This window comes from Aulonocara sp. 'chitande type north' Nkhata Bay, linkage group LG4 (assembly GCF_057382095.1).
Source record: "Aulonocara sp. 'chitande type north' Nkhata Bay isolate Kocher_YH1m ecotype deep benthic linkage group LG4, A_spYH_male_GT1.1, whole genome shotgun sequence".
Lineage (NCBI taxonomy): Eukaryota > Metazoa > Chordata > Actinopteri > Cichliformes > Cichlidae > Aulonocara > Aulonocara sp. 'chitande type north' Nkhata Bay.
In genome coordinates this window covers 24,588,911-24,616,265 of record NC_141347.1, presented here as the reverse complement: position 1 = coordinate 24,616,265, position 27,355 = coordinate 24,588,911, and the positions used below count along the sequence as shown (strand labels likewise).

The window sequence follows — 27,355 nt, the reverse complement described above, 5'->3', positions numbered from 1 at the left end:
TAGTTGGGTGTAGCTCGTGACCCTCTAAGAAAAAGCTAGCATGAACGCGGCGCGCATTCTGAAAGACAGAGGCACGCACGTGGCCCTAATTAAAGCCAATTAGCCATTCCGTTTGTTTTTATCACCCCAACGAAAAATAACTTCGGTTTATCACCATCCCAGAGTGACCAGCAACAACGCAGAGATGTTTTCATGTCTAAATGTGCTGCCAGCCTCACTGCAGGTGAGCCATCGTTTCATTTAAACAACTCAGGATCTCTTAAAATTAGAATATACAGTCATTGGTTTGACCCATTTAGACATTTGGCGGCAGTGAAAGTACTTTCTTCTGCTCCTCTTCTGTTAGCTGAACTGCGATTACTTATCCTAAAGTGACCCCCCCCCCCCCCCCCACACACACACACACACACACACACACACACACACACAAAATGAGAGGGGAAAAACGAGTCATTCTTTAATTGCAGGGTATTTCCTCTCCTATTTTTGGATTTACAATAACCCATGCACTAAACACTAAAACCTATGTTTGTTGTATAAATGACACACGTCCTCAGACATGTAAACGTGGTTGTTGAAAAAGTTCTCAAAATTTTAATTTGTTTTTCATTTAAAAATACGAGCTAATTTTTGAGAACGCCCCCCCCCCCCCCCCTCCAAAAAAAATTGTTCTAACTTGATAACTAAAATGCATGTAAAATATAACGATTAAGGTATAGAAACTTTTGTTTTGAATATTTGAAATGTTTCTTAAAACTGTTAAAAACGTGTCACCAAACAAAGCCTGCCCATCTGTCTGTGACAACCCTGTTGACATAAATATAAAACAAACATTACAAAATTATCTTTATGAAACATAAAATATTATTAAACAATATTTCTGTGGTCCAAAGTATTTATCACATTTATTTAGAATAAATATATATAATCATATATATTCCACCTCTGTAATATTCTTTGCTAATATTCTTGATATTTATAATTGAGCAATTTGTATATATTAGTGCTATTTCTTAAATTTGTAAATTCTTTAACTTGTTACTTAATTAGTTTAGTCTGTTACTGTCTTGGAGCAACTGTAACCCACATAATTTCCTGAGGGATTGATAAAGTATTCTGAAATAAATATGTGATTAATTTATTATTATTATTATTATTGATTTTTTTTAGTTTATTATTCACTATATTAGTTTGCATAATGTGAAATAAAATAATACCCGTTTTCTTATTTCACAAAGGTTTGAATAGTGTATTTGAGGAAAGAAAATGAAAGAAATAAAAAGAAAAGTGACTGTTGAAAAGTTGGGCAGTATGTTTTCTTATCTAAAATTGAATAAATGAAAACATGAAGTATGAACGGTATGTAAGTGTTAAAGTGAAAGGTGTATCTTATACATTATAATTTGCATATTGTTTTCTCTCTCTCATTAGCTGTGGCTGGGAATGTGCCTTCACAAGGATGTTGCAGAGGAGCATAAAAAGGCAAAAGTCCAAAGCTCTAAAATAGAACGGGACCTTCACAAACATGCCAGCATGGAGAATAATGTGGTCAAAATCCTTATGCTCGGTATTTATTCATATATGTATCAGTTATATATTTTTAGTTACGTTTTGGCAAATTAAAATTAAATTAATCCTTCGATTTGTATGTGTCAGGTGCTCCAGAGACTGGAAAGAGTACAATTGTCAAACAGATAAAGATAATCCATAATCATGGATTCTCCAAACAAGAGTTTATAAGTTTCAAGGTAAAACGAGTTATCTGTCCTGCCTAAAGGCCAAAACAACTTTGTAGGTGGCAGATAAATGACAAAATGTCTTTGACATGTTTCACTCAGCCTGCAGTACTGGACAATCTTCTGACCTCTATGAAGACTGTTCTGCAAGGCATGGGGACACTGAGGATAAACCTTGCTAACAAGCAGAATAAGGTGAGATTAAGAGGTCTTTGTAGTCCATTTTAATTGCAACTCCTCTTCCCTGCACTAGATGACAGTCTCTATCCATACACAACACAGCATCAGTACAGAGGACTCATCATTATAACCCAATCTTTAACAAAGAATGAAATGATGCAAATTACTTAATGTATAGTATCAAAGCACATAAAACAGTCTGAGTTCATGATGCAATTAGATGAGCCTGTGAGCACAATCAAGATGGCAAGAATGGATTTTAAGGCCATGTATACATAGGTGTTCCAAGATATCGTCATATAAAATATCCTGCCACTGTTCACGTATAAATGCCAGATAAGCCTATTTAGTATTAAATCGAACAAGAACAAGGTAGAAGACTCTGGAGTCCAGGCGTTACAGATTGGAGGCGAAAGATCGTATTTACTCTAATGCCAAAATAAATCTAGTGTCTTCTTTTTTTTTCTTTTTTTTCTTTTTTTCCTTTTAACAATATTGTCCCTATCAGGATCATGCTCGCTCCATCCTGTCCTGCAGCCAGTGTTTAGGGGACGATCAGGAGCTCCTTCCTTTTATGGCTCATGCTTTCTGTGCACTTTGGTCCGACCAAGGAGTCCGAGCAGCTGCAGCCCGAGGATACGAGTTTGAGCTGAACGACTCTGCTCTCTAGTAAGTAGATTGACATTAAGTGACTTTATGTTGCACAACACGACCAATTATGATTGATGGTGGCAAATGTCATGGGAAATTGCCCAGTAAGAAGCATAGCGTCACATCTTGCCAATACAGAGCTACGGTAAAGAGAGCGCTGAGAATAACTTGTGCTCAGGAAATGATTTCTGTGACATTTGTGTAATAGGCTTAATTGGACCACATTTAAAAAACTGTTTGCAGAGATCCAGGGAGATGAAAATTAGAGTGGCGCAGATAAAACAAACAATTAATGTCTGAGTTTTCTTGTTTGAGAATCCAAAGATGTGTATGAAGTTGCAGTTTCACTATCTTGGCGTATGATTCAGTGGTGACATAACTTTTCTGGATTTGATAAACTGTGTGTGTTTTTAGATATTAGATTACAGCTAGTATGTTTTCAAAACAATTTATTTATTTATTTATTTATATTATTATTATTATTATTGAAGTGGTCAGAGCGTGTCTTTTCCCTATTGTTGTCCTCAGGTTGTGCAAATGTAGATGCTCAGTTAAAAACAAAAAGCGAGCTGTGGCAGCTACACTGCAGCCTGTAAAATGTCATGAATCCTACATGACTACTCAGCATAGATGATTTGTGTGTTGTGTCATCAGGTGAAGTGGGAATTGTTAATGTGAGTGTGGAATATGTTTTAATAAATGGCCTTATTGTTTTTCCCTGCGTCATACTGTAGAAGCGCACACCGCTGGGGAGCGCACACCGCTCCCCAGCGGTGTGCGCTCCCCAGCGGTGTGCGCTTCTACAGTATGACGCATGTGAGAGAGCTGCATCCATAAATATCCATGCCTTGTTTACAGAGACTCACCTCCATCTGCATTCTAGTTGGGCTTGTTCTCAAACTTCATCTGTGCTCCAAAGTTTTCTTTTTGTTACTTATGCTGACTTTGGATATGCGAGTATCTCAGCATGAAATTTAAAATAATCATGAACTGACTTTTCTTCACTTGTCTAAATCAGTTTGATAATAGTTGAAATAGTTGCTGTGTTGGAATAATAATTTAAATGGAACAGTAAATTGTTTGTACCTATAATTAATGATAGAAAACACAAGTTACCATATGCCATAATAACATGGCCTGTCTAAAAACACAAAGCAGCATTTTAAAAGGCTAAAAACACTAGCTGCCAATTCCTTAAACTGGGAAGTTTCTATTGATGTTTTACTGACATGTGACTACTAACCACATGACGTTAAGTTTCCCCCATTTTGGTCACATGACAAGCTGAAGAAGTGAAGAAGGGCCCAGTTACACAAGATATAGAGTGGTCCGCAACCATGGGTCATGGGGAAATGAAAAATGAGGCATGACTCCCATTAGCTGTGAGTGATTGCTGGAGACTTTATAGCAGTCACTAGGAAAATGATTGCTAAAGCTTGATCGCATATCCGCCCACCCACCAGCAGCCACCTGTTGCTGGGAAAAACAAACTATATTCCCCAGCTGATTGGAGAAAATATTTTTGTGATTGCTTTTGTTGCTAACACTTTGTTGTACTTTAAATGGAGGTAATGGACTTGTCTAGAAACACTGTCCAGCTACTCTGAGCTGTAGTGCAACACAAACAGGAAATGGAAACGGTTTGCCTTCAAAATAAAAGCTGCACCTTTACTACCACTTGGCAAGTAGTTGCTAAGTGTCTACAGACAAAAATGAAAAACTATAGGCAGCTGTGTCAGTCTAAGATTTTGGTGCAGCGGCTTTTTTGCAACCAGTTTTACCCAGTGATAGCAAGCAGCCTCTAGAACCATTGCCAAAGCAGTTGGGGAATATGCATTTTTCACCTGCAATTGGTGGTTGTATCATGTCCAGTCACACCTACATGTACAATGTAGGTGTGATCTCATACAAACTAAATTTTGGCAAAAAACAGTGACTTGTAGTCTGAAGTCATGTTCCTTCTCCTTTGTTCTTTTCCCTTCCTCCAGTTTCTTTGAGAACATGAGTCGAATCATCGCACCAAACTACGTTCCCACAGATGCAGATGTTCTGAGAGTCAGAGTGAGGACCTGTGGAATCATTGAGACACAGTTTCAAGTTGATAAAACTATGTTTCGGTAAGACACAAAGTCCAAATACGACAGTGCAAAGATTAAATAACTGTACCTGTAATACTTTTCCTTTTTTTTTTTTTTTTTTTTTTAATTAATATTTTATTTTTTGAAACAGTGCTTTAGAGTGGACCACTGATTGCCTGAAAAAATATGAGAAAAAAATCTGAATCACATTTAAGATTTACTGTTTGCCACTCAATCTCCCCTGTGCTCAGTGAATATTAAAACTATTTTACCTCACTATACTTTCAAGAGACGGTTGAACTCTTTGCATGTTTGCATAAACCTTTGTTATCACTGAATGAACTCTTTTATTCCCTTAACTCTCTTCCAACACAAACAAAATGAGGAAATCTGGATTAAAAATCGGCCATTATACTTAAGCCTGATGAATCAAATCCCTGCTCTCACACACTGCAATATGCTGCTGTGTACAAATATAGACCAAAACCGCACATGCAGCTGAAACAACACTCATGGACTATTTAAATAACACGGGCTGTTATTTAAATAGCAGCCCGTGTGCATTAGTCAATGCACTACAAATATTTTATGTTACATAGATTAGAGGTCTTTCATCTTTAGAAGATAACATTTTATGTAGTTATAAAAGGACTCTAGATATTGATGCATAACCACTAAAGACCAATCTGATGACTTATGTCAGGAATGTTGTAGTTGCACATAAAAAGGAATAAAATATACCAGTGGTGCTTTAAAGAAAGCTGTGATTTGTTGTTGTAGATTGTGCGCTTGTGCACAAATGCATTATTGGACAGCCGAGTAATGACTGAGTCAAGGAAATGGGCATCGAGAGCGCCATAAACTGCAACAAACGCATCCAGAATTAAAGTGGTGGAAATTACTGGGTCATAGTTTTTATGAAACTGCCTGAAGGCTGATAGTTTCAGAGATTTTTAACACAAAACCAATGTAACTTTAGCACACTGTGCTAAATAGTGATAGATTATCTACTTGTGACTGTTTCTCAAGTTATTTGTTGAAAAGTTAAGAAATGAATCAATATTTCCTGCATATCAGTTTGAGGTTATCGAGATGCACTCTGTCCAACCTCATGAGCAATTCTGAGTGAAGGCAGGTGGCTTCCTGGCAATGAATCAGTCTTGAAATATGGAGGACTTTACTCTATATTTCACTCAATATTCCAAAAGTATTAGCAGAAATATAGAGAAAGTTAGCTATGACTCATTGAAATCCCAACTTTCTTTCCCATAACTCTTGTTTTTCAGAATAACCAGGCATTCATGATGCCTCCTGCCTACTTTCCCTTCACTGTGATTCTATTCGGTCTGTGGGTCACAAACAGAATCATACCAAGACTTGAATATGAATATTTTATATACTGTAGCTGCTTCGAGGACCGCAGTGTCACCCTTCAGATTTTTTCCTGTTTTTCTTGATAAAATATGAATAATATGACGTTACTAAATTATAGTTTGTAAACTTTAAATTTGATATCTGAATGCACACAATGAAAACTGAAATATTGTTTAGATTCAATTCTCTGAACTTGTTTATCGCACAGTGCTTTTGTGTTTTCAACCAGTCTACGAGGTGACATTGGTTCTACTAGCTGCTTCTAGCTTTTTACTCAAAATGCAGTTGCAATGGACGCAGGAAAAAATCTCACCAAATTAAGGAAGCATACTGCTTTTTGTAGCAGGTGATATGATATCACTGTTGTTCAGTGGTTTCATTTAAATTTATTTCATTAAATTCATTTAAGTTTTCTTGTCTTGTGTTCTGTCTTTAAATTGATCTTAAATGCTTTTTTGTTTTATAATGAATATTTTGTTGCCCTGCAAATATGGCTAAAGCAGACTGAGTCAGTCCCATCTCTTTTGCTGAACTCAGTGTTTAAGTTGTCTATATCTAGTTCTGATCCTGTTCTTGTACTTAATGGGGAAAAGCCATAAAGAGCCCTCTTTCCATTATAAATGATGGCTTTTCTGTCCTCACTACATAAATACTGCTGTCAAATGCCACTGTTAAAACTTATTGTCACCCAGCTTGTTAACGCTTACTCTTGACCAATGGGGTAAATGCTTCATTGTCTCTGACATGAAGACGGCAATCATAGCACCCCAAAATGGGAACTCATTACCTGTGTCACCAAGACCCTTCACTTCACTTGGTGCAGAGTCTTGTTGAGATAAATTGCTCCAATAATTTAAACGGGTGAAATGTTATTTCTGAGTGTCGAGCACGCTGCCGTATGAATTGGGTGCTTATCCAGAGCTGCACAATGAGGCAAGTCAGCTGCTGGTTTGATTTGTAGTGAGACACTTCCTAACTTAAAAAAATGAAGTAAAACTACTTATACAGATTGTTGCCTCTGCTTCTCCTAATTAACTTATTTGCATAATGGCATTCCTTCTAAATAAATTGTATCATTTCTAAATATGAAATGTTCTCAGGCGACTTTATTTCAGAGCACCAAGGCCTTAGCAATTTAATTTTGAGCTATAAAATATGTAAAAGGTAGTGATTACTCTATTTCCCAACTTGTTTTTTTTTTTTTCTAAATAAAGCTTAAAGTTTTTTCTTGTTGACAGGCTGTATGATGTCAGAGGCCAGCAAAGTGCGAGGAGGAAGTGGCTAAGCTGCTTTGAAGGTATTCAAGCTGTGGTGTTTGTTGTGGCCCTCAACAGCTATGATATGGCACTACTGGAGGATCCTTCTGTGGTATGTTGTCACAAACTGTGATTAGAAATCTCTACAGCCAGTGGATTTTGCTCAGTTGGAGTTAAAATTGCCGCTTTCCTGATTAGAATCGGCTGCAAGAAAGTCTTGAACTTTTTTCATCAATCTGCATCCACACGGTTTTCCAGCAAACCACCATGGTAAGTTTTTGCAGTTTGAGTTTCTTTAACCCTTTATTGGATCATGTTCTTCCTACCATTAATTGATTAAAGGGTTCAAATGTTATATTTGAAAGTTGGATATTAGAGTTGTGCCGTGTCTTAAACTTTGTGGGAATGACTGAAGGACTGTTTTGTTCATTTCTAGTATACATATTAGGCATACAAAGTCTGAGATGCAGGATATTTCATTTAGTTAAAGAAGCTGCGAGGACTGTTTCAGAGACGCTGCGTTTAGTTTTCTTTCATACTGAGAATGTCAAATTGTTTTTATGAGCAAAAATCAGCCATCAGCACCTGAACTTAATACAATTGAAGGATTTAATTTTCTTTCAATTTGAATCATTTCTGCATGATTGTGTGTTAAAACTGAACAACCAATTATAGTGTTACACGAGAAATGTGAAGAAAATCTATTTAGATGGTTAGAATTATGACTTCATACTGACTGTAGCTGATTTGGATGGATCTGAACTTGCATGTCTTGGCATACCGGTTTTTGCATACCAGTGATTTTAATGCTGCTGAATGTTCAGATATTTTTCTTTCTTTAAAATGGACCTCGAGTGTACGAACAGTTGCTTTTGTAGATATTTGAGACTGAGAATCATGTTGTTGAAAATCCCAGTGAAGAGGTTTCAGCAGGAATAATTGTATTATTAACACTCCTTATTTCTCTCCTACAGATTCTGTTCATGAACAAAACGGACCTTTTCCGGGAAAAGATCCTAAAATCTGGAAGACACTTGAGACTTTACCATTCTAGCTATAAAGGTACATTATAGAAACCCTCCACCCACTTTTCTTTTCTAAATGTCTTTTTAAGACATATGAAGGAATTAAACCTTTATGAGATTTTTTTTTTTTGTGAACTACAATTCCAAGAGAATTAATTTGCAACACAACACACCCACACTCTCAACCGCTAATATTCAGCTGCTTGCTAATGCCAATATCTAACCATCCAATCACATGATAGCATTTTATTGCATTTAGTATGTGTACATGGTTAAGATTTCATGCTGAAGTTCAAATTGAGCATCAGAATCAAGAAGAAAGTTGATTTGAAGTGACAGAGTATTTCAGAAACTGCTGATCTTCTGAGATTTTCACACACAATTTTTAAGCTTCACACAAAATGATCTGAAAAGACAAATTATCCAGTAAGCATCGGTTCTCTGGGTAATGTCAGAGGAGATTGAGCAAACTGCTTCAAACTGCTAGGAAGGAAAAGAACTTCAAATAACTGTTATTTAGCAAAGACGTGCAGAGGAGCATCTCTGAATGCACAACATGCTTGCACATGGGGTCATTAAAATTGGACAATTGAAGGTTGGAAACGATGCCTGATCTGCGTCTCGATTTCTGCTGCAAAATTGAGATGGTAGGGTCAGCATTTGGCATTAAAAAACATGAAAGCCTTTTAATGTTCAGGCTGGTATAATGGTGTGGGGAATATTTTCTTGGCACACTTTGGCCCCTTGGTAATAATTATGTACTGTTTAAGTGCAACAGCCTACCTGGGTATTGTCACTAAATGTCCACGGTGTATCAATCCTCTGATGGCAGCTTCCAGTAGGATAATATGTCAAACTGGTTTCTTGAACATTACACTGAGTTTACTGTATTCAAAAGACCAGGGCCCGTATCCCTAAAGAATCTTTGTGCAAAAAGTGGCTCCTAGCGGCCAAATTCTAAGAAAATTCTCAGAGTCATGACGTTTTCTTAGAATTTCCCCTAAAAGTGACACGACAATCCCAGTTAATATAAAAGCTATTCCTCAAGATTCCTAGCGCTTAAAAGGGCTCCTAAGGCGAGATCTGCTAAGAGCAGGGAAGAGGACTTTTAGTGGCTTAGGAGTTCCCCTAAGCAGCTGCACAAAATGGCCAACAGAAGAGGCAGGAGAGATGTCCTGCAAACACTGGATGACAGGGAATTATTGAGACGCTACAGATTGGATCGTGCAGGAACCATGTTTGTGGTGGATCTCCTTAGAGATGCAATTACTTCACCAACTCGACGCCACAACGCTATTACACCGGAGACGAAAGTAATCACAACCCCGAGGTATTTGGCAACCGGGAAAATGCAACAATGCAGCAGTGATGACTTGGGTCTGCAATCACAGACATTGCTAAAAGCTGAGCCATGTTACCCTCGTTAAGACCACACTGGACTTGTAACGTTGTGATTTCTACTTCATTAAGGACAGCCTCTTGAGATAGGCCATCTTGTTTTCAACGGGGTCCATATGGGAGTGAAAGTACAAAATATGCCAGCTAGGATATTTATATGAGCAAATAAGACATGAATCATTATTTGAACAGGGTGTAATGAGTTTAAGTTTTCACATATTTTAGATTCTAATGGCTATAACCCCTACAGCTTACTATTCATTTTCCAGATATTTTCTTGAATGTGAAATATTATTTACAATTACAGTCAGCATAAGATTAGAGTATATAATATGTTTATTGATTTGAGGGTACATCCTTTGCTCATTATCACCAAAAGCTCATTTCCATCAAACTTGTAGGATCAACCAATCACGGCTTTTGAAATGATGACTCATACCTAGCAACGGGGTCAACCACACCTCCTCACTAAGATAGGATTTTCCATCCATTCCTTGCTCAGAGTTCACTGAAAATGTTCTGGAATCACTTCTAAGCTAAAACTCCTGGCAAGGAATTTTTAGGTTAAGTTAGGAGCTCTCTGAGAGGATTCTCAGAATCTTTAGGGATACGGGCCCAGGTCTCAATCCAATAGAACACCTTTGGGATGAGGTGGAACAGGAGACTAACATCCTGGATGTGTAGCTGACAAATTTGCAGCAACTATGTGATGCTGTCTTGGCCACATTTCAGGTCATTTAAAGGAAGCTCTTAGTCCGTTTGGGGATTATGAAGAAAAACAAAAAAATGCCTGGTTTGAAATGTACTGATTAACCTTTGCGCAGTTAATTCTTTTTCTCCTGCTATCATAGGTGCTGATGGTGATGTGGATGCTGCAGCCCACCATATCACTGCAATGTTCTCAGCATGTAACAGCAACCCTGACAGGCCTGTGTACCACCACTTCACCACTGCCATAGACGCCACAAGCGTACGGGTGGCATTTCATGTGGTCGTTGATCAGATTATGAGGGGGAACCTAGAAGCTGTTCAGCTTGTTTAAGTCTTCTGAGACTCTTTAAATTGTTTTAAGTCATTCATTGCTGTAATTTCTCTGTAAATTCTCATGTGTGCTTTTGTCTTTTAGAACTTCAAAATCTGATGAAGTAACACTATTTAATTGTTCTTTTTCCTTTCTGACTTTATAACATTTTAAATAAACATATGCTTTTTAAGCATGTCTGATCATTTTATAATTTGGCTCTTTTCTTCTTACCCTGTCTTTTACTGTTAAAAACCCAAAAATATACATGCAGCAACATTTCGTTGACAACAGAAGGTTAACTGCAACTTTGGAAATGTTTCATTTTAAATGTTGACATTTAGTACCACTAACTTGTCATTGCAGTGCTTGAGCTAAGGCATTTCAGCTTGCAATTTTGGGTGCAAGCAAAAAATCACACTGTAATACCTCAGCAGACTGAACAAGGATGAAATACTTTATTCAAGAAAACTCATAAACATTAATACATTTCTTTTCAAGCTTAAAAATTTAGAGCAGGTTTATTCTAGTCAAATGGTTCATAAGAGTAGCGTCTCTAGTGCAACACCTATTAAAATGTCCAGTTTTAAAATGTCAGTCCTGCAAGAAGTATGCTTGGTCATCTATCCCAGCTGTTGGCTTTGCTGCTTAGTCTGCTTCACAATCTGACGAGTCCAGAGAGAGGAAGACATCGGCTTTGCACCGAAATGAAGCCTTGATGTCCTGGATGCGTTCACAGCTCTGCAGGTTTGGTGTAATGTCTTTTATACAAACAGGCTGTTTGGAGAGAGGAAAAAGACAAATGGTACTGCATGAGAGAGCATCCGAAATCAATAACCTTATATATTCTGGAAACCTGAGTAAGTTGACATAAGATTTTTATTTTTAATTTTTAAGGAAGTACCATTGAGGTATTTTGCACGTAACATTTACACAAAATTTAAAGTGGAAAAAAGTTGTTGCTCTAAAAATAAACATTTGGAAAATTGTAGATTACAGACTGGCACAGTTAAGCTTTAAATTTTTATATTTTGCTATAAAATGAGATTTTTTTTTAAAAACTTAACTTTATTATTTGTGCTTAAAAAAAAAAAGTACAAATAAGAGTCTAACGGTGCTGAATGGACAGCTCCTTCCTTACTGAAGTGACGGTAACAGATTATCATAAAAACAATACTTTTCATTTTTTTCCACTAGATTTTATTTATGTTTGTCTGTAAGCGTGCTATCCTTAGTCGAAAAGAAAATTAGATTTTTAAAATTCTTTTTAAAAAGCGACCACTCACCATCGTCTTCAAGAAGGAACTGGACGCCGGGATCTCGGAGAACACGTTGTTTGTTGCGGACTCGTCAGTGTCTGCATGGTGTGGCTCCTCTCTCCTCACGTAAGCTGATCTCCGAATACCGGACAGCAAACCGGACGCCCTGCCTACGGAGTAGTAGGTTGGGCCGGCCACCTGCTTGTACCATGCCTCCGTTGGACTGCAAGCGACCAGCACTGAGATGACTACAATGGGGAGCGCGAGTTTAGGAGACCTCTTCATGACGAGCACTGACGCTTGAATGTTCGCACCTCTACTCTAGAGCAACAAGTCCTATTGGAAGTGACCGCTCACTGCTTGTATCCTCGTTTTCCGAGTCTACTTATAGCGACCCGTGATTATGCAGCTAGTTTTCGTCACGGAAAGCTGCGCGATCATTGATATACTATAGGCTAGATTGCGCTTTTAGATGGGGTGTGTTTGATGCGTGTATTTCCAGGGTGATGCAAATTCTCGGTTTATTTCTGTAGGTTTTAATCAAAGGGATTTAACAAAATATGGTAAATTACAGGAATTTTTTAAAAACATTGTCCCTCCACTTACACAGGCTGCAAAATAACTGGGCAGTTGACCATGTTAATGTCCAAATGTATGGCCTTTTATTTCAACATTAGTTAATTCCGTAGGTGTTTATATGTCAGTATGGAAATCCCTCTCATTGTGTTATTGCGATGGAAAGTAGTGATAGAAACTGCTGCTGTGCAGAACAAAATACAAAGCCTTTGGTCTGTTATAAATACAGAGTTAAATGTGCTGCCTGTTGTGTATCTTTGCGTATAAACAATTCATGGGGCCAGTCTGAGAACTCCTCACCAACTCTTCATGGCTAGTGTGATCTTAAAGACCTTTGGTTGCATTTTCTCAAATGGTCACATTTCAGTTTTTGCAAATATTTAATCGTTATACCAGATCCAGACTGACTACTGTTGTTTCTTAACTGAAGCCCCTGTGTAACAACTCACCTATGATAAAGGCTGAAGCTGAATTATATGTCATCATAGAAACTCAAAATAAACAACAGACTTATTAAAAAGACATCAGATAAAAAGAAAGATGATCAATTTGGATTTTCTTAGACATGAGGAATGCCTAAAATCTCCACTCAAGACAGGCCTGTTGAAATCTAAATACAGATGATTCACCTACAGTGAACAACAGGTGACAAATCAGTCTTTTCTGGAAAACATCTAGAAAAAGAAAAGTCTGCTCAGGTTTGAAACATCATTCTTTGAGTGGATGAAACCAAGATCATCTTAAGGAAAGGACGGGCTTATCATTCAAAACATATCACATCATCTGTTAAACATGGTGGATGTGACTTGATGACACAGTTTGAACTGATCGATCAGTATTCTGCTAATTATCATTACAATTTACATATATATATATATATATATATATATATATATATATATATATATATATATATATTATATAAGCTGTGCATTATGTGGGTAGAATTCATATACTTTATATGACCTTTAAATATATAACTATCCATGTATTTGACAATAAGGAAGATGATTATCATGAGAATGATAGGGCCGATCGTGGCTCAAGAGCTGGAAGTCATGTAATCGGAAGATTGCCGGTTCGAGCCCCGGCTTGGACAGTCTTGGTTGTTGTGTCCTTGGGCAAGACACTTCACCCGTTGCCTACTGGTGGTGGTCAGAGGGCCCGGTGGCGCCAGTATCCGGCTGTGGCTACAATGTAGCTTGCCATCACCAGTGTGTGAATGTGTTGGTGAATGGGTGGATGACTGGTTGTGTAAAGTCCTTAGGGACTAGAAAACTGCTATACAAATACAGGCCATTTACCATTTACCATGAGAATAGGATGCCAATTATAACATTTACAGGGTGTTCCCTGCCTCTTGCCTTATAGTAGCTGGGATAGGCGCCAGTTCCCCCGTGACCCTGAACTGGATAAGAAGAGAATAGATGGATGGATAATGATTAAATAATGGTTATTATTGTTGTTAATAAATCATTTGAACATATTTTTCATTCCATTTTCTCTCTGTTTTTCTCAAGCTGGTTATTAACAAAAGTGACATACGTATTAGTTCTTGTCAAGCGTTATGTGTTACATATACTCACCTTCCCCATTATCCCCCTGTGCTAATGTCTGAAACAACGTGTTTTTATTACTGCAATATTAAAGATAAAACATTAAAAATGTGTGTAATGATCATTTGAAAGAAGATAAATGCAAAAGTGGCTTTATGCTAGGCTACAGATGGTAAAGATCCACAACGCAGCTGCAAAACAACCCAAAAATATCTGAAGACAAATAGATTGCTCTTAAGTGGCTGAGTCAATAACCTGATCACAAGCATGTTATTCATTTACTGAAGACAGAACAGAAGGCAGAAAGACTCACAAAGGAGCAACAAGTGAATGCAACTGCAGCAAAGGCCTGGCAGAGCATCTGAAGAGAGGAAACACAGTAGACAGCCTGAGTAATTCTAGTAAAGCTCTTATGAAGTTCCTATGATCCTGAAATGCAGAAAAAGCTGGTTATCTAATCATGTCAGCCTCTCAGTTCACAGCTAATGCAACTGTAAGATTTTAGTCTTACACCACCCCTTCACCTCCACACTTTATTTTTCATAATCACTCAATCCAAAAAGGCAAATAAATGAAACACATAAACCAAAACAGTGTCTTATGGACAACGACACAATGTGCACATTGTTAAACAAAAAATCATTAAAAAACGCAGCTCCCGATTGCTACCTCTGCTCTAACTCTGCTTTCACCACAACAAAGCAGCATCAGACTGTCACGCACATGCACAGGGGATGGGGTTTCTCGGTACTGCTCTCAGTTAAACGGCAAGAGATATCGTGTTTCTTGAAACTGCGGCTTAGATGACCTGATTTTAAGTCTTTTTTTTTTCTTTACAGGAAGCAGTGTGTACAGTATCTAGAGTACAAAATCAGTAAAGAAGAAAAAAAAGAGGAGATGTTCATTTTGAGAACAAAAGATCAAATGCAAACTTGCAAATGTCTCTTCTTGTGAGCATTTTAACATCAGAAAGGAGTTTCAAGTATGTATGAAGAACACAGACACCTGACATGGATGTTAATGTTGCTGTTTCTGACAGGTAAATGCAGCACTTGTATCTTCTTTAATGTTTTACAAGAATGCTAAACGATTACAGCTATCGAGTGAATCTGTCTTTTTTAGGTGTTCTCTGCAATATGTGGAAAGTGAAGCATCAGCAGCGTCTTATTTGTGCAGTCAAAGGACCCTCACTGACAACCAAACAGTGAGGGTCCTGTGGGGTCACCTACAGCCTGCTACTTTAAAGGCTCGCTTAATTTCTAGCAGTTTACGAAGTCTTTTCACAAGATTCCAGTACATCGGAAACACATATCACAATTGTTCTTTGAAAATACACCAGGTGGAGTGTAGTGATGTAGGGAGATACTTTGTCAGATTTAACACCATGTCTAATAGACCTCATGAAGAAAATGCCCCAGTACTGAAGGTTGTTGGTAAGTTTTTGTTGCTGCTGTTGTTGTTCTTTAAATAAATAAAAGCTTTTAACAGTTAAGATTAAAGTGTCGCTTTGCTTTTTCAGATTTGACTATTTTTATGTCAAAACCTTCTGTAAAGGAAGCAATAAGGGAAGGCGACTCTGTAAATCTCACCTGCATGAATAGTTGTGATGGTGGTAAGATTTCATCTGCGTACACCTGGTTTAAGAATGGAGAGCCATTACACGAAGGAGCAGCTCTTTATTTAACAAACGTGTCCCCCACAAGCTCTGGAAACTACACTTGTTCTCTAAAAACACACTTAGGATCAACTTCAAGCGTCCTGGGTATAGATGTTGAATGTGAGTACAAGACACAAGATCAGTACTTTAAGGTAAAAAGGAATAATTAATGATGCTGAAATAGTAATGAGTAATGATCTCCTACATTCTGCCTTTTAGCATCTTAAATCTCTGAACTGTTTATAGCATTGAGTAACCTGATAATGGGAAATGTCTAAGAATTATTAGTGAGAAGTAGATCAGTGAATTACACTATTTATACTGTTATATAGTCATTGAGGTATTACATCACAGAAATGCACGGGGGCTTTTAATGACTGTCTAATTGGTATGATATTTCTGCTCAAGCTTCTGGGACTTATTTTAAAAATAACACATACGCAAACTAGCTTTAATGTGCACACTAAAATACATTAATTCTGATGCAAATATTCTCATGCAATATTTATTTAGTCTTAATTAAAACTTCAGTCTTTTCTTATTATAAGCTAAACTGCTATTGTTACCTACACATAACAGATCTAAGCTGGATGTGAACCCCGGTCTCTAGCGTGAGAGCCGTGGGCTTTATATGCTGCCATCAGTTCTAGTCACCTACTGCTGACTCATAGGGAGTTGAGTAATGTGCAATTACGTCCAAGGATAATTTCTGGATAATTACACAGTTTTTGTGACTTTGTCACTGCACACCAGCACAGTGGGTTTTAAATTAAACAGGCAAGATGTGATCAAAGTCCAGATATTCAGCTTTAAATTAAGGATCTGGAGGTTAGTGTACTCCTAGTGCTTGAAAAATTGGGAAGGTTGCTTCTTATGTGGTCCTTTGCATATTTCTAAATTTTCACAATGATAACTGACAATGATAACGCCCAAATAATAAAATTAATTTTCAGATGGCCCTAGGAACACCACAGTGCTTGTCCAACCACCTTTGGGGGCAGACCCTGGCAGCGACTTTACCCTGATTTGCAGCAGTCATGCAAACCCCCTCCGTGGAGAATTATACGTGGTTCAGAATAGCTGCAGGTGATTCTGTAAATGTTGGACATCAGCCAGTGTTCCACCCTAGGGACAGTGACCAGTATTTATGCAGTGTCACCAACAAACACGGAAGTCAAAACTCTTCTGTTGTCACTTTAAACATTAAAAGTAAGTAGGTTTGAGTGGCTGGTGCTATTGGATGCTTTCTGACTCGTATCAATAACCATTAAAAGTTTGCTTGGCTCTGGCATTACTGAATTAAAACAATGAATTTGTTTCACAGAAAACTGGCCAATGTTTTGGGGATACGTACTTGTCATTGTAACAGTTGCTGTAGTTCTGATTGTGACCACTTTTATTGCTGTTAGAAGGTGAGTGTTACCTAATTTTGAAATGTCACTAATTTTGTAACACATCGCCTAAATTCTGTTTATCTTTCAGACTTAACAAAAAGCAAATGAGGTCACCGGTGGAAAGTGGTGAGAAAGAATCGCAGGTGCTACTATTACTGCTGGACAATCATTAATTAATAACAGAAGTTCAAATTTAGAGTTCAGTAGAAAAAAATGAAGATTGTTGTTAATTGTGCGTTGCTTCTTTGTGACTTTATCTAGAACACAGGTCGTGTCAGCAGGCTCTCAATGTGTGATGATAACCAACCACAACATCAGGATCAGAGTGAAGGAGAAACCACTGAAATCGTCTACGCGGCTGTTTACTTCCACAACAAAAGAAAGCCAAACGCGTGAGATATTTCAACAATATAAGATAAAAATATATTATTTATTGTACTGGCGGAACATGCTGATAGAATGTATTACGTGCAGGGAGCAGCAGAAGAACACCCAAAGTGAAGATGTCATTTACAGCACAGTTTGCAGGTAAGACTCAGACAGTATACCACTACTACTACTAATAATAATGATAGTAATAATAACGATAATATGGGAAATTGTGTATCTGTCAGGAGCTATGGACACTTCATTCTGTTACATGCTGTCATTTCTGTATCATTACTTAGACCAGTTTGTGCAGCTTTGAACCACCCACAGAACCGACAGGAGGCAGCTGGCCCAATATATGCCTCGCCTAAAAGAAAGCAGCCTCCATATACTGAAGAGGGAGCCTGTTTGTTAAAGGGGTCAAAGTTCTAGTGACTTCACACTGGGTGAACTTGTGAGGAGAGGAACAGTGACCTGCCCACTCTCCCATACTGCCCATTCATGTCCCAAGATTTGATGTTGGGGTTCGAGATCTTCTGCTTGATTCCAGCTCCAGGTTGAATTCTTTGTCATTCTATATTATTTATTATTTTAGTATGTTGTGAGTACTGTATTTTATTTATGCATTCCCCCCATTTTTCACTATTGTTAATGCTCGGCATTCTCTTGTGTTAGCATTAACTTCGGTGTTTGTCTTGTTTGTTCTCTTTTCTGTTTTACTGGTTTTACTGCTTCCTATCTGTCCTCACCTGATTTCCTGTTGTGTAATCCCTAATCAGCCCTTGGTGTGTATGTATATTCCTTTGCTGTGTTGTGTCGGTCTTGTTCAGTTACGTTCCTGATGGTACGCTGTACTGTTCTAGTCTCCTTTGTGCCTTTTGGATTTTGCTATTTGGAGTTTGTATTGGATTTATTTCCTCCATTAAAGCTCACTTTCTGTTGAACATTATGTCTCCTGCGATTGGGTCTTCAATTACTCAAACAACACAATTTTAGATCTGAGGTAGCAGGTCACAGGGGAAATTTAGAAAGTAAGAGAAGGAGATAATCCAGTGGATAATAGTAATCAGAGGCAGTACTATACTGTCAATATTCCATTAGTATGTGATGTATAATGCAAAGAAAAAGAAAACAGACAAATGAAGTAGGAAAGAAAAGTAAAGAGCAGTGTGTGAATGCTTTTTTAAAAGAACTACAAATTGTTCTTGTCTATGATTCGACTTAAAGAGACAACAGTGACAAATTCTCAGAAGTTCTTAAACTTCAAGAACTCCGCCACTCACCTCAATTATAGAAGTTCTCTGCAGTTCAGATCGATTTGTCACTGTGGACATGATCAGTCAGTGAGTTCATCTATCAGTGGACTGACCTCCTTACCCAGGGTAGGAGGCAGGGTCAGAACCTAATGTGACCCATGTGGCCTATGGATTGTGGTAGGAAGTCAGAAAGACCTACACAGACACAGAGAGAACATAGAAACTCCACACAGAAAAGCCTCAGTGCGGATTTAAAACACGGATCTGTGCACCATGCCACTGCTTGCCTTCATGCATTATAAGATAATGTGAATAAAACACTGTAATGGCACATTACATGCATCAACATCAAACCTAGCAATAATGGCTGTGCACGTGAGTCGTTTCCCATTTTTCCCACAGAGGGGTTCATATTATAAATTTGCTGTGAAATCTGTTCATTGTTGTGTGATATGAGTGTTAGCTGTTAATCAGTGGTGGGCAGTAAAACGTCTGGTGACATGCATGAGATTCAAGAGAATGAATCGTTATGTTCCAGCAACATTTGGTTAGAAAAGAAGAGCAGAGAAAAAAAAAACAAACATACCACAGCGCCTCTGATGCTGCTACATGGTTTCATATGCTCTCTTCTAAACCTTAGATGTTGACTGCATCTGTGGTTTGCATGACCAGATGGCACCTACCATGTAGAAAGTAGCGCATAGCAGACAAAGAAGATAAAGGACAAAGTCACTTTTTCTCTGTCCGTTCGTGATAACTTTAAGTGATTCTAAACTTTATGCTTGTGTAACTTAAAAAAGCTCCAACATGTGCACTGAACACATCACCCTAAAATTGACACTAACACTGTTCTTTGGAGGTAAGTGCGACATTTATTTCTTATTTTAAAGGAATTTCGAAATGTTTAAGCAATAGAAAATTAAGATTAATGCTTCTGTTCCAGGTGTTCTCTGCAGTAAGTGGAAGGTAGACTATCAACAGCCTCATATGTGTGTAGTGAAAGGATCATCTGTTGTCATTCTTTGTTCATTTTCCTATCCTGACAAACACATAGTACAGGAAGTCATGTGGGGACACAAATATATTTTTGCAGGTCCGTTCATTTATCACAGTGGCTCAAATAATAGCTCTTCGCGATTTCAGTATGTTGGTAACAAACGGAATAACTGTTCACTGCAAATACACCAAGTGGAGCACAGTGATGAAGGAAAATATGCCTTTAGATTTATAACCAACTCCACAAATGGCCAATGGACTGGAAAAAGTGGGTCAACACTAAAAATCGTTGGTAAGATTTAATTTTGGTTTTCTTTTTAAAGAATTTCGACTCCCCTTTGCTGTTTAATCTGACAAGGTCGAAACATAAGTTATTCATTTCTCTCATAGATTTTAACATTTCCATGACGAAACTCAAAAGACACGAATCAATCCAGGAAGGCGACTCTGTGAATCTTACTTGCACAGACAGATGTGATGTTGGCAACTTCTCATCTGTCTTCATCTGGTTTAAGAATGGAGAACACCTGCAGGATGGACGAGTGCTGCAATTAAGAAATGTTTCCTTCACAAACTCTGGAAACTACACTTGTTCTCTAAAAACAGGCACAGGAACAACTTCAGGAGTCCTACATGTTGATGTTGAATGTGAGTATTGTATAGCGATGTTTTAAACCTTACATACTGCTTAGGCCAAATTTGACCCATTTTGACATTTGACCTGAGCAACAATACCAGAGATGTGATTCTTTCAGCTTGAAATTGGATGACTTTTGCAAAAATGACCCAAACTATTACAAAGTTGAAAGTTTTTCTACAGTTCAGCCATGATAGTGTTATGAGAACTGTTACTGTTCACATCACATTTGCCCAGGTTCCCAGAGATAGGTGCCTGCTGGCTTTTGAATTGTAATGGACTCGTTAAACAGTGAAATAGCAAAACAGCATAGGAGTGATCAAATAGGATGTGCATAATAAGATAATTCAGAGGGTCATAGATGTGCAGCAGATAAAATCTTTGAAATTTACAGAATAAAATGCTTTATAAATGTAAGGTTAAAGCATGAATTGTAGTTAAAAGCATTTTAAATCATTGACTAAATGTTGCAAAATCTAACAGATACACAGTCCTTACTCTCTAAAACTTAAATTAAGAATGAATGATTCATTTACTAATGCCAAGTGGCTGTTTGTGCATTCAAATACTCTGAAGACATATGAGCAGTATGTAAGAGTTAAGCATGGAAACATTGTTCTTTACTGCAACACATTAAATATTTCCTCACAATTTAGATACCAAAATAATGAATCTGATTTATGTAAGATGATTTCACTAATGACTTTATTTTAGATGGCCCCAGGAACACATCAGTTTCTGTCACACCATCAACAGAGACCCTGATCTGCCACAGCCATGCAAATCCAGCAGTGGAGAACTATACCTGGTTTAAAATATATAATGATCACATTTCAGCAGCAGGACACCAACGTGAACTACATTTGAAGAAGGATTTTCAGGATGATCACAACTATTTCTGCATGGCTACAAACAAATACGGGAGTCACAACTCCTCTACAGTGCTGTTAAGGGGCAAAGGTAAATAGATTTATGTTCCAAACACTGTGGCTTGTGCAGACGCAGCTTTGCAAAGAAGAGTCTGCCCTTGGAAACCCTTCCAAACAAACCGTACTTGTTCAGTCTTTTTTACTTTAACGTGCAACATCCATGTTTCCTCAGTGTACTGGTGGACAGGCACCAGAGATCAGATTGCTATCTGTACTTCTATTGCTGCACTCCTCATTGTGGTCACTGTTGTTGCCATCAGAAGGTAAAGTGTATTTATATTTGTTACAGCTCACACATGCAACAATAAAGTGATGGAAATCTCTTCTTTCAGACAGTGCACAAAAAGGACAGAGTCACAAGAAAATGAAAATGAGGTAAACATGCAGATGGCGCTACAATTAAGCTTACTGGTTGTGTTGTTTTTTTTCTTAATGCAGAGGTTAGCTCATTATGAGGTTGCCTAATAAGTTAGTTTATTGAAGAAACCCATTTATAGTTTACCCAAGTTATTCGCAAGTTATTTTGTGTTGTCTGACTGAGTACAATTCACCAAGCAGGAAACTTATATATGTGTTCTTTGATGTCTTATTAATTATTGTATCTAGAATACGGACTACTGCAACTATCCCGTGGTTGACATGAGCCAGTCACAAGAGGAAGAAGCCATGCACTCAACGATCGTTTTTAAAAGCAAAACAAAAGCATGCGTGTGAGCTATCCCTGCAGCTTCAACATATTATTCAACTTGTGCTGCATTTTTCACTGATCCACTATGTCATCAGCAGGGAGCAAAAGATGGACTCAACTAATGATGATGATTGTACCACTTTACTGTACAGGTAAAGTTCAACAAGAACAAATTTCATAAATCACAGTTCAGCTCCAGACAATAGTGTAGGGCACAAATTGGACAACATCAATCAACCAATCAATCAATCAAACAAACAAACAAAGTGAACAATGGCAAAAATGACTCTGCTGCCATCCTTCTGGTATGCTGTGTCTGAGTCAGTGGAAACCCCCACCCTGAACACAAGCTTTTGTACTGCTGTCTGTTTAGTGGTTTCTACTTATCGCGGTAATGGACCTGCCCAAAATGAAAGCGATGTACCAAAGTGCAGCTATTTGGCTGAAACACCAATTTTGGGTGTTTAAGTCAGATACTTGAACTCAACTTCAATTTTGTCCAGACTCGAGAAAGCTAAACAGCATTTCCTGTTTCGATCCTTATCCCTTGCCTTTCATTGATGAGCTGCTGGAAAGACTAGGAAAGGCCAGATACATCACAACCTTAGATTTGTGTAAATATTACTGGCAAGTGCATTTAGAATACACAGCCTTTCCGATTCCAGGAATAGGTTTATTTCATTGCAGTGTTTTACCCTTTGGTCTCCATGGGGCACCCTTAACTTTTTAAAGGTTAATGGATATAATCGTTAAGCCTACCTGATGTGGTGATTTACAGTGACTCGTGGGAGGAACACCTACAACATCTAAAGGTGGTGATGGCAAAGATCCAGTGAGCTGGTTTGATCTGAGTGACTTTAACCTAACATTTTGCTTGCACATTGGTCCACAAAGGAGTGTTCAGCACTCATTTTACATCATTTAAGACCCACTATAGGGGAGTTGTGGAAAAACTTAGAGCTAACAACTAACACCTAACAACTCGAGATACTTTTTTTTTTTTTTTAACCCTGATGAGCAGCCACAGTACAGTGTGAAATACTACTACACATAATTGGGTTATTCTGCCCTCTGTTGAAAATGTAAGAGCATAGCATGAGCTTGGGTTCAGATTTTTGACTAATATGACTCAAAGACATTCAAAATAAATCTCTCTTCAGTAGGTGAGTGGGTGTCCTGTGAGAGCTATGGAGAGGCACAGCTCATAACAGGACTAAAGGTCATTCCACAGGCAACACAGGACACTCAGTGTAACAATAAACATATGCAGTTTGAGCATGTTGGCCTTTACTGAGAATTTACTGTAACATGATGGTGTGGATCGGTTTCATTTTTCACTGCATATTCCTTTCTTATCAGCTTATAAATGTTGCAAACTAAACAGCTGTTTTTTATGACTTTAAATATTTGTTTTCAGTCATCACCCAGTGCCTGCAGGAGCCTGCATGTAGACTTCAAATGTCAGCGGAACAAACCTGCTGTGTTGAGGGCCACTTATTCTGATGCATGAAAGGATCTGCTGCTCCAGTGCTACTTTCATGAGTGTTTTGCTGTTAAACAAATGAATAAATCTGTCAAATGTGACAGATTGCAGAATTCCATTCAGTTTGGAATGTTTTTTATGAAGTTTCCTAAAAGATTTAAAGCCAGCCTTTTCCCCCCCCTCTCCTTTTCTTAACAGTCTCAAACCTTTACACATTATGGGCACATTTCCAGGAGTTTGTAACTGCAGCATGCTTATTTCCTCCTGCTGGTCACACAGAGCATGTCTATTGAGCAGTTTGTCCTTGCCTAAAGGCAATAGGAAAGTACAATGTAATGACAAACAAACACCATCACATGGCAACTGACCGCATGTGACCAACCCCATTTTAGCTGTTTTTCCTGTACAATTATTGTGTAATATAATCGGTTTTTGTACATTTCAGATGCTGAAATATAAACTGTAGCAAACAAATGAACTTTATTTTTTAATCACAATCTGTGAAAAAAAAAATATATATTTTTAATTAAGATGTTTAATATGTTGCATCCACAGGTTGTGCCATAAGATACTTTTTCATAAACTTCATTTATGCTAAGAAAAAAATAAGGTGAGTTTAAATCACTTTACAGCACATGCATCCATGCACTCAAGTACCCCTAGAAGAGGTCGTTTGTCTCTAGTTCAACTTGTGCTTTCATTACCTATGAATGAAAACCAGCTTAGTCAGAGGCAAAAGAAACCCCGATTTTATTAGTGATTATAGAAGTAAACTTAGCTCACGCCCATTTCTGACAAAACGAAACTTTAGTAGATACGGAAACGAGGGGACAGCAGGTCTTGGACGTGTCTTTGACGGCTGCGTAGTGGGACCAGCAGAGATGATTTGCAGGCTTTCTCCTTTTTGCAGCACAGAAGAGAAGGTAGGAAGGCGGCTCAGGTCGGCTGTTATTTATTTATTGTTATGAGCATTGGGTGACTGTCACAATGTCAGAATTTCCGTTGTGACACAGTAGGAATAAACTCATCCTAATAACAGAATTAGCTATCAGACTGCGCTGCCTTGGGCCAGGTCTGTCTGGCTCCAGCTGGGTTACGGGGTAATGAAGTTTGGTTGACGTTCGTTCTTTCTAATAGTATCTCCGTTTATTATTGAGAGTGAATCAGAGCTAACTGCCCAAGCTAATGTTAGCTGCGCAGCTCATTAGGCTGGCTGCTTCGGGGAAGCTAGTTAGCAGAGTCGCTACTTAATTTTAGCAATAGTGCTCTCTGTAGTGTGACTAAGAGCCTTCCCTGCTGCTGCTAAGCTTGTCGTGATTCTGCAGGTTTTATTTTGTCAGTGACTTCGTGGCCATTTAGTTCGCTTTCTCTCTGTTTTGTTGTTGTCAAACGCACTGGCACGCAAGAAGTGACGTAAAACGTGTGCGTTTCTTTCTTTTTCGACCTTGATGCTGATTGTTCATTTCCTTTCCTTGCTTATACTAAATTGATTATATTCCTGCAAACTTACTAATTATTGACATCAGTCTCACAAAAAGGCATTATTGGTTGGGCTCTAAAATCAAACTGGGTTGAACCAGTTATATTTCACAGTGTATTTATTTGTATTTGGGTCAGATGTCTTAAACCTTAATAGCCTTTCTCAGTGGATTGAAAACGCCCAAAGCAATTGTTGCATTAAAGTGTAACCAGAAGTCCAATGAAGACCATGCGTTTGACAAAGAGGGAGAGCGATTGCCAGATGAATTATGCAGAAATGAAAGCGAAGTATCCATCGCTGGATTGAATGGCTTGATCCCAGCAGATATAAGGATTACCCAATTTTGACTCTTTATTCATGACATTAAAAATCAATCGAAATCAAAGAATAATGGCATAATATTAACTTGGGTGGTTCACGAATTTATGTTATTTTGAGTTATTCAGTCATTCACGTAATATCGCCTTTACATTGCCAGCTAATAAGTAATGTGAAGTATTTATTGAAAGTATGAGGAAAAGGAAGGAGGAAAACCACCTTCTCCGCTTCTACTCTTTGTGAAATGTCCTATATCATTTTTGAACTATTTATGGCATATAAAGAGTTACTTATTTCCTCATTAGAACTACTTTTGGTCAGTGTTAACTGAATTTTTCTTTTAAGGACGTGCTATTAAAGTGTGCTGTGAGGGTTCCCAGTTTTTTTTCCTCTTTGGTTAATGTCAGTTTTTTATTGGATGCTTGTTCGCGGGCCATGAATGTGGGCGTTCAGTTGACTCACTGACTCTCTTGTAAAATGACTTCCAATTCAGTCTCTCACAGGCCAGCTTCTTGGGTATGACTGATCAAAGTTCAGAGGAGATAAAGACAATGCGACTGGTGTGTTGTTGTGTAGCTGAACACAGTTTCATTTGACATCGGCTGCCAAAATAGAAAGTGAAAGAAAATTTTGAGATGGTCTTGAAGTGAAAATAGTTTCTTTCTTTGCAGTGATCACTGAAGTCTGAAGATGAAGTGCTCACGCTGTGGCTATAACATTATAGAGAAAACAGCCAAATTCTGCAGTGACTGTGGCCTAAGGCTGTCTGTTAAACCTACAAATGCACAAGGTAAGTAGATGAGGTCAGAAATGTGGTTTCATTTTATATAGTTGTTTATAATATTTGAAGAAGTCCAAGTGACAACTTTGTTGTTCCTGTTAATTTGGCATAATGTACTGTATTATTTAAACGGCTCTGTATTTGATTAACAGTGTGGATGCTTTTTTCACGGCCTGTCAACAAATAAAATTATAGTTTGAACATGCAGCTCTGCAGACATAATGAAATTACACTTTTCTATAAATATAGATTAAAAACCTGTATACAAGGAATTTAATCATGTAAAATTATGTGATGATAAGGGCTGTTCATCTGCGCATAACTTATATTGCACATTTTTTCCTGACATGAGGATTTACATTAGTCATGTTGCACATGTCAAAGCAAAATTAGGTACGGCTTGCATAATGTGGGGGAAAAAAAAGAGATTGTAGATACATCTGTGTTATCAGTTCATACTAAGCCTTTAGTCAAGGAAAACTAAGACTAAAGGCCATTATTATATCCTAAAAATCAATCCAGCATCCAGTATTTGGAAAGTTTAGATTCCTTGCATGTATTCTTTCATTTCTCATTCCTGTTTCTTAATTTTTTTAACTCAAAAAAACCCCACACTTCTAAATTGTGACATAAGGCCTTCTTGGCTGAACTGGAGAAAATGATCCGTGCTCTTGTGTCATTACGTGTTACTGTAATGCCCTGTTTCCTGGCAGGGATAAACCTGTTTTGTCTCTGAGGTAAACAAAAATGCAGCTGCCAGACTAGTAATGGATTCTAACAAGTGAGCTCATATTATTCTTGCTCTTTACACTGGCTCTCAGTAGACTTTGATTCATTTTAAAGTTCTTGTACTGACCTACAGAGCACTTAACAGAAAGGCTCCAGACTATTAATCCCAGCTTCTTACCAAACATACTGCTGCTTGCAGTCTTCGATCACAGGCTCAGAATTTGCTAGTTGCTCTTCATACAAGATTGAAGACTAAAGGGGAGCAGAGGCTTTCAGGTGTCTTTCGTGTCCCACTACGACTGCATTTAGCTGACTCTGTGGACTCTTTTAGAAAACAGTTCAAAGATTTTTTTTTTGTTTAACCAGACTTTCCATTAAGATTGTACATATTTCAACTGTTTTCAAACTACGTGTTTATTTTATTCTGTGCTTACCTATCGTGACAGCGTGTTGGCCTACTTTTTAAGGGTCAGAAAATGCAAATTTGTGCCTTGTGACTTACTGAACAAGCTCAGGTGTTTTCTTTAT

General features: G+C 37.9%; 5 protein-coding genes across 5 annotated transcripts in view; 4 read left to right on the top strand and 1 right to left on the bottom strand.

Annotated features, from left to right (window-relative positions):
• Positions 1-22: 22 nt before the first annotated feature.
• Positions 23-10,912, top strand: LOC147332642 (guanine nucleotide-binding protein G(o) subunit alpha-like). Its single transcript, XM_086290630.1, has 10 exons — positions 23-223; positions 1,432-1,567; positions 1,657-1,748; positions 1,839-1,931; positions 2,425-2,585; positions 4,556-4,684; positions 7,258-7,387; positions 7,474-7,545; positions 8,250-8,337; positions 10,550-10,912. Exons 1-10 carry the CDS (start codon positions 185-187, stop codon positions 10,738-10,740), a joined length of 1,131 nt encoding a protein of 376 aa, XP_086146756.1. The 5' UTR covers positions 23-184; the 3' UTR covers positions 10,741-10,912.
• Positions 10,913-11,163: 251 nt separating this feature from the next.
• LOC147332641 (neuropeptide B-like) lies at positions 11,164-12,323 on the bottom strand. Its single transcript, XM_086290629.1, has 2 exons — positions 12,006-12,323; positions 11,164-11,496 (listed from the first exon to the last, which is right to left on the bottom strand). The coding sequence occupies exons 1-2, from the start codon at positions 12,261-12,263 to the stop codon at positions 11,368-11,370; spliced, it is 387 nt and encodes a 128-aa protein (XP_086146755.1). The 5' UTR covers positions 12,264-12,323; the 3' UTR covers positions 11,164-11,367.
• Positions 12,324-15,306: 2,983 nt separating this feature from the next.
• LOC147332640 (uncharacterized) lies at positions 15,307-18,423 on the top strand. Its single transcript, XM_086290628.1, has 7 exons — positions 15,307-15,543; positions 15,630-16,976; positions 17,092-17,179; positions 17,250-17,304; positions 17,423-17,553; positions 17,636-17,689; positions 17,830-18,423. The coding sequence occupies exons 2-7, from the start codon at positions 16,805-16,807 to the stop codon at positions 17,960-17,962; spliced, it is 633 nt and encodes a 210-aa protein (XP_086146754.1). The 5' UTR covers positions 15,307-15,543; positions 15,630-16,804; the 3' UTR covers positions 17,963-18,423.
• A 1,170-nt stretch (positions 18,424-19,593) lies between these two features.
• On the top strand, positions 19,594-22,192 carry LOC147332639 (B-cell receptor CD22-like). The gene is made up of 8 exons (XM_086290627.1): positions 19,594-19,645; positions 19,730-20,074; positions 20,173-20,430; positions 21,134-21,379; positions 21,521-21,611; positions 21,681-21,723; positions 21,955-22,058; positions 22,132-22,192. Exons 1-8 carry the CDS (start codon positions 19,594-19,596, stop codon positions 22,190-22,192), a joined length of 1,200 nt encoding a protein of 399 aa, XP_086146753.1.
• A 2,063-nt stretch (positions 22,193-24,255) lies between these two features.
• The window catches only part of LOC147332638 (E3 ubiquitin-protein ligase rnf213-alpha-like), a 32,102-nt gene continuing 29,002 nt past the window's right edge, over positions 24,256-27,355 (top strand). Inside the window, exons 1-2 of the mRNA XM_086289307.1 lie at positions 24,256-24,442; positions 25,989-26,107. Of these exons, the coding sequence (XP_086145433.1) occupies positions 26,008-26,107 (100 nt within the window). The 5' untranslated portion in view covers positions 24,256-24,442; positions 25,989-26,007. The remainder of the gene's footprint in view (positions 24,443-25,988; positions 26,108-27,355) is intronic.